At 38.2% G+C, this 7,184-nt stretch overlaps 1 protein-coding gene across 4 annotated transcripts in view; it reads left to right on the top strand.

The window, feature by feature from the left end:
- The first annotated feature begins 584 nt into the window (after window positions 1-584).
- LOC139764594 (uncharacterized) overlaps window positions 585-7,184 on the top strand; it is a 100,037-nt gene continuing 93,437 nt past the window's right edge. For 2 of the 4 annotated variants that reach the window (XR_011716414.1, XR_011716413.1), the window contains exons 1-4: window positions 597-709; window positions 2,157-2,289; window positions 4,697-4,829; window positions 6,500-6,698. Coding sequence is in view for 2 of the 4 variants with exons in the window: in XM_071691432.1 (XP_071547533.1) it covers window positions 2,205-2,289; window positions 4,697-4,829; window positions 6,500-6,698 (417 nt within the window). In the remaining 2 variants the exon portion in view is untranslated. Of the gene's footprint in view, window positions 710-1,819; window positions 2,018-2,156; window positions 2,290-4,696; window positions 4,830-6,499; window positions 6,699-7,184 lie in introns of all 4 variants that reach the window. The other 2 variants (XM_071691433.1, XM_071691432.1) reach the window with 2 other exon arrangements.

The raw sequence follows: 7,184 nt of genomic DNA on the forward strand, positions 1-7,184 counted from the left end.
ACCAATAAATCGTGACCAAACTCCGCTTTCTTAAGGTTACACCCTAAAAGTTACCTATGGCCAGAAAAGTCTCTCGTCTAAGAAATTCTCATTCCAAAGGAGTTCACATTTTCCAGTTACGAGGGATAGCGCATTATTAGGTTGTGGGAGCTTCTGGAAAAAGATCCATCATCCAGGGTAACACAGACTTTTTCCTATAACTTGGCCCTGTAGTATTTATAAGTTAATAAATGAGAGACAGCCGGTATCCTTGACTAGCTAGATAAGAATAGGAAAAAATGTGATGACCGGATGAGGCCGGTCTAAAAAAAAAATTCTGGGTGTTCTCTATAGAGGGAGTAGTAAATCGGGTTTATATGAAATGGGAACAAATGATTTATGGGTGTCTAGAACGCAGACCGGCATCTTCATAGTATTCCGAAAAACTGTAAGAATGAACACTAAAAATCGGATAATTGGTAGCCTCACATTAAATGATTGGCATTTTCTTTCCACTGGTTGTGTGAGGGCGTTCACTTCAGAATTTCAGCATGTATATATTAATGACTCAAGAGGTTTGGCAACGTCGAAGTTTAAATACCGTCGTGATCACGTGACTTTGTTTACATCAATGTCCCCTGGAGACCCTCCATGAGGAAAAGGTTTCTTGGCACGTTAAACCGAAGAATGTATTGTTCACGAGCTGCTGAGATTTTCCTGGGCTTTAGTAGTAAGTAAATGAATCGAAATGGAAAACTTAGACAGTGATCTCTAGTTCTCCCAAGGTAGATTACCCCTTTAGTTTGCACAACGAAGCTGAATGAGCTTTGTGTAACTCGCTCAGGGGTCAAGGATGTCCAAGGATGTATGATATTTTCATCTAGTTCTAGTGAATAGTAAATCATCAGGAGAGCTGCCTATGGCATCTGATGTAATTTTCTGATACACATGCACAAAGTGCGAGGACATTAAGAAATTACTATCCTGTAGGTCGTTGACAACAAACATTCCCCTAGAACTTGGATTCTAAAGAGCTAAATTCAGTTTGTATGTTAATATACAAATAGAAGGAAACTAATACAGTAAGAGAACTTATCTGCAGGGTCTAGAAATTTCTTATTTCCTTTAGTTTTTATGCAGCCTTTTATTTTCCTTATGAAGTACATGATTATTCATAAAATACTTTTATATATTCCATTTGACTATTATTAAAAGAAAGGGTACTGGATATTCTATATGACAAATTAAGGATATGAACCTGGTTCATTCATTCAGTTTTTCAACAGTTTTGGGGTGCTGATATTCTTTTCCTTTGATAATACTATAGTGTTACATAAAGAATTAATTTGAAAAGAATTTCATTAATTTACTGAAGATGCTGTAGCAAAGTGATATTGATTCCTCTTCCATAACCACTGCTAAGTAATTAACCCAGTTGAAGAACTCCAGATGTTTACACAGCAATCTTCACAATTTTCATAGGCACTTGCGAGCCAAATTAAGTTTATCCATATTAGTATGTGATATTTATTTTGTATACAGGATACTGCTGTTTCATTGTACCCTATATATAGTATATTGTAATGTTTTCAAGTCAGATGGTTCTCAGTAGTATGACACATTAGGAAAATTACCAAATGTATACCTGGCAATGCTTAAAAAATGACTCAGCAGGTGGAATACATTTCCAACAGATTTCTCAGTGCTTCTCTGATGGGAATTGTATTGTCTAGTTCTGGCATCATGTAAAATGCATTGATGGAAATACCATACAATACATCATTTGTTGCCAAAAAGGTGACCATAGCTGGTAGAACATTATTTCAGATTATTTTTCCAGTGTTCGTTGAATAGAAATCTACTGTTGTTGTGCTGAACCAGACATTTGAAATTGTCAGGGGAAGCCACAGAAAGATCTGTGGGGATTGGCTGTGGAATTCAGAGCATTGTTCATGACAGCTAGAGAGTGGATGTGGGCAAATGAAGACATTCGCCACCTGGTCTAGCACTGTCTTGTTAGTCAGGAAATGACAAGCATGTATGTAAAGGTATTTAGAAAGTTATACCTATGTAGGAGATGAATTTTGTTGTACAAGATTAGTATTAGAAAATGTTTTGAAAAAATCTGAAAACCTCATTCACAAATATCACTTTAAAATTAGTAAATTTTTTTCCAGGTTGATTCAAAGGCCAACAGTTTACAGGGTTGTTAGATAAAGATAAGTATGACCTTACTTCTGGTAGCAGCACGGAAGCTGTGGACCTCATTTGCTCCCACAAGATGTTTCAGCATTTCTGCACCTCTTTCAGGTCAGTCTTTCAGTGCAGACTTTTTTTTTTCAGCTTGACTCTTTCCTCTGTTTATGCTTTTGGAGACTAAAGATACAGGAGGGTAGAAATTCCAGACCCGTGCACCTGCTTCTCTGAGTCACCTCGTATGACATGCACAAGATACCTGGTAAGTAATCTTTTTCCTTTATCCAAAGGATACGGTAACAATGTTTATTAATATCATTATCATCATTGATATTGTTACTATATTGTCCGGGATAAAGGAAGAAGATTACTTACCAGGTATCTCGTGCATGTCATATGAGATGACTAAGAGAAGCAGGTGCATGGGTCTGGAATTTCTCCCCTCCTGTTTCATTACTCTCTAAAAACATAAACAGAGGAAAGAGCCAAACCGTAAAAGAAAAAATAATGATATTGAATATCTTTGGGGATAGGGGAGAAGGAATACTTCCCACATATTCCCTGTGTGTTGTTGAAGGCAACTGAAAGGGGAGGGAGTGGGAGGCTGGAAGTCCTTTTCTCCTGTTTTTTAATTTTCCAAAAGAAGGAACAGAGAAGGGGGCCAAGTGAGGATATTCTCTCTAAGGCTCAGTCCTCTGTTCTTGACGGTACCTCGCTAACTCAGGAAATGGCGAATATGTATTAAAAGAAAAAAATTGTCAATAATGATTATATTGAAAATAATGATAATGATAGAAGTAACATTGATGATGATGATGACTAATGCATAATTGCTTTTCTTGCCATAGTGAGGTAGCATCGGAATGAGATGAAATCCTCATTTGCACACATCTCATTAGCATTCATGTATAATGTGCTAAGACAAAAGTCTACCATCATAGCTTAGCCTATAGACTTTGCCATGGTTAACCTCAACTTTGATATGGTTAACCTCAACTGCTCTGTATACCCTGATTCAGCCCACTAATGGTGTGTCACATTCCTTTATAACTTGTTGATCCAGTTAATTGTCTCTCATATACTCCTTTCACCATCCTGAGTATTCAGGTTCCAGTACCCAAAGCTGCCTTTACTCCATCCTTCTAGCCCTTAGATTTCTAACATGTAGATCCTCTAGTCAGTTAGTCTTAATTCATCTCTTACATGTGTCTGAACCAATTCAACACAGCCAGGTTAACTACTTTTGTCAGACTGCCCTTACCACCATATCTCACTCTTATGCTGTCCTTCCTTTCACAATCATAGGGATAATGGTAATGATAAAAGTAATTCCATTGGCTTTACCCACAACTACATTGCACAGCGTAGGAACATAGTCCAGTGGACCTTGATAGATAACCTTTTAAGAATATATTTATTGTTTTATAATCTCTGGCTATTTTTATTTATATTTATTTATTTATTATACTTTGTCGCTGTCTCCCGCGTCAGCAAGGTAGCGCAAGGAAACAGACAAAAGAATGGCCCAACCCACCCACATACACATGTATATACATACACGTCCACACACACACATATACATTTTTTTTTTTTTTTTTAAACTATTTGCCATTTCCCGCTTTAGCGAGGTAGCATTAAGAACAGAGGAATGGGCCTTTGAGGGAATATCCTTACCTGGCCCCGTTCTCTGTTCCTTTTGGAAAATTAAAAAAAAAATAATGAGAAGGGAGGATTTCCAGCCCCCCGCTCCCTCCCCTTTTAGTCGCCTTCTACGACACGCAGGGAATACGTGGGAAGTATTCTTTCTCCCCTATCCCCAGGGATAATATATATATATATATATATATATATATATATATATATATATATATATATATATATATATATCTTTTCTTCTTTCTTTTAAACCATTCGCCATTTCCCGCGTTAGCGAGGTAGCGCTAAGAACAGAGGACTGGGCCTTTTTTGGAATATCCTCAACTGGCCCCCTCTGTTCCTTCTTTTGGAAAATTTAAAAAAAAAAGAAAAAAAAAAAATTCTAGTGCATTTTTAACTTATGTTTGTCACTAAAAGTTTTTCTTTGTAACCAAGAATTTTATGAGTGTAATGGTTCTTATCATTTAAGGTTGACTTGAGGAGGTAAAATTCTGCCATTTTTGTTTAAAAGCCACACTTACCTGGCACCATTTAACTGTGGTCCATATAGTTTATGGGCTTTGTTCTCTTCAGGTTGAAACTTCCTTCGGGTGGCACTCATGTATGGAGTTGCATGAGTGTCCATGATTGGAAGAATGTAGTACACAATTGTTAAGTTTTTCAGGCTTTACTTGGCTAGCCATTGTCAAGAAGTCGTTTGAGTGTTGCAAATACTATATTTGGGTAGTTATACTGATTAGTTTATGTTGGTTCAATAGTGAGTTGGTAGGTTGAATCTTTCTACTTATAAGCAAGTTTTGGTAGGTAATGGAGAGATAGTCTTGTATATATAAAACTTACTCCAGGTATTATTTTTGCTTGACAGTACGGGGTGTTCGACATTTGCGAGGCCTGAACCTGACAGAAGAGGAAGTCCAGGATGTAGATGAAGATGAAATAAATTCTATGTTAGACCCAGACTTGGAGGCTTTCCAGGAGCATGTTTCAAAGATTGATGTGTAAGTATCAAATAAGTAATTTCCTTCATGAATCTTTTTACCCTTTAATCCAAAATTAGCTTTATAACCTGTAATCTAATGGACCTACATTTAAGTCCTGGACCTCGCCAATACGGGAAATGGTTATTAAGTATGATGTATAAATATATATACATATATTATCCCTGGGGATATGGTAGAAAGAATACTTCTCATGTATTCCCTGCGTGTCATAGAAGGTGACTGAAAGGGGAGGGAGGGAGGCTGGAAATCCTCCCCTCCCATTTTTTGATTTAACAAAACTAGGAACAGAGAAGGGGGGGGCCAAGTGAGGATATTCCCTCAAAGGCTCAGTCCTCTGTTCTTAATGGTACCCCACTGATGCGGGGAAACAGCAAATTTGTATGAAGAAATATATATATTATTATTATCATTATACTTAATCGCTGTCTCCTGTGACAGTGAGGTAGCAAGGAAACAGAAGAAATAATGGCCCAACCCACCCACATACACATGTATATAGATAAACGCCCACACATGCACATTTTCATACCTATACATTTCAACATATACATACATATACACACGCAGATATACACACGCATTCCCGTTGCCACCCTGCCACACATGGAAAATTAGAAATGAGAGGGGAAGACTTCCAGCCCCCCACTCCCTCCCCTTTTAGTTGCCTTCTATGACACGCAGGGAATATGTGGGAAGTATTCTTTCTCCCCTATCCCCGGAGGAGAAAAACTGGAAGAAATTAAGTGTTTTAGATATCTAGGAGTGTATTTGGCAGCGGATGGAACCATGAAAGCTGAAGTGACTCATAGGGTGGGGGAGGGGGCAAAAGTTCTGGGAGTGTTGAAAAATGTGTGGAAGGTGAGAACATTATCTCGGAAAGCAAAAATGGGTATGTTTGAAGGAATAGTGGCTCTGACAATGCTATATGGTTGTGAGGCATGGGCTGTAGATAGAATTATGCGGAGAAGGGTGGATGTGTTGGAAATGAGATGTTTGAGGACAATATGTGGTGTGAGGTGGTTCGACCGAGTAAGTAATGAAAGGATAAGAGAGATGTGTGGTAATAAAAAGAGTGTGGTTGAGAGAGCAGAAGAGGGTGTTTTGAAATGATTTGGTCACATGGAGAGAATGAGTGAGGAAAGATTGACAAAGAGGATATATGTGTCAGAGGTGGAGGGAACGAGGAGAATTGGGAGACCAAATTGGAGGTGGAAGGATGGAGTGAAAAAGATTTTGAGTGATCAGGGCCTGAACATGCTGGAGGGTGAGAGGCATGCAAGGAATAGAGTGAATTGGAATGATGTGGTATACCAGGGTCGACGTGCTGTCATTGGATTGAACCAGGGCATGTGAAGTGTCTGGGGTAAACCATGGAAAGTTTTGTGTGGTCTGAATGTGGAAAGGGAGCTGTGGTTTCGGTGCATTATACATGACAGCTAGAGAATGAGTGTGAACGAATGTGGCCTTTGTTGTCTTTTCCTAGTGCTACCGCGCGCACATGTGGGGGAAGGGTGTTGTCATTTCATGTGTAGGGTCCCATTAAAGGGTCCAAGGGTTGCATTTGATTATAATAATATTTAAAGGCATTGCTGATATCTTTGATGTTTCTTATTTTCAGGAATTTATAATGTAGTGATAGGAATCTCATTATTATTCTTTGCTTTCAGTGATGCCAGGAAGTTTCAGTCATTCATACGAAAGAAAACCATAGAGCAGAAATATTTCAAGCAGTATGGTCCAACCGAAGTAAATCTGTTAACATGGGCAATGAAAGAACAGTTGCGTTACTTACATATGACCGACCCTGATTACTGGACTCCCGAAGTTCTATCTCAAGCTTTTCCTGTTTCTCCTGCTGGTGCCAAGGTAATTTGTGAAGATGTGAGAAACTTTTCAGAATGAAATAACATTTCATTTAATTTCAGAATGTATGATTTTGCTTATCTGTCAATCTGTCTGTATCCTATGGGCTGGCCACAGCAAAAGTGTCCTTGTTCTTACCATGCCTCCCTTATATATACATACCATTTCACACATTCTTCCTCCATTTCTCTTCCTCTTGTACTCTTCCATGTCTTATTTTAAAAGTAAATGTTTCTTCATATTCCATTTTGTGTGATAAGAAATTTGAATGGTTAGGTGGGGGACACAATGGAGGGATGAGTGGGATAGTTGGGAATTGGGTTACCTACATGCAAACAACAGTAATGAAAGGCGTCATGGATTGTGTGCATGATTAGGTAAGATTGTTTAGATATAGACTTTGCTTTTAATTAAAGCATAATGATGATCATAAAGACAGTGCACAGACACAAGGAAGATTTGGTAGACAATGATTTGTTTTTGGTGAGA

The sequence above is a fragment of the Panulirus ornatus genome, chromosome 50 (genome assembly GCF_036320965.1).
Source record: "Panulirus ornatus isolate Po-2019 chromosome 50, ASM3632096v1, whole genome shotgun sequence".
NCBI lineage: Eukaryota > Metazoa > Arthropoda > Malacostraca > Decapoda > Palinuridae > Panulirus > Panulirus ornatus.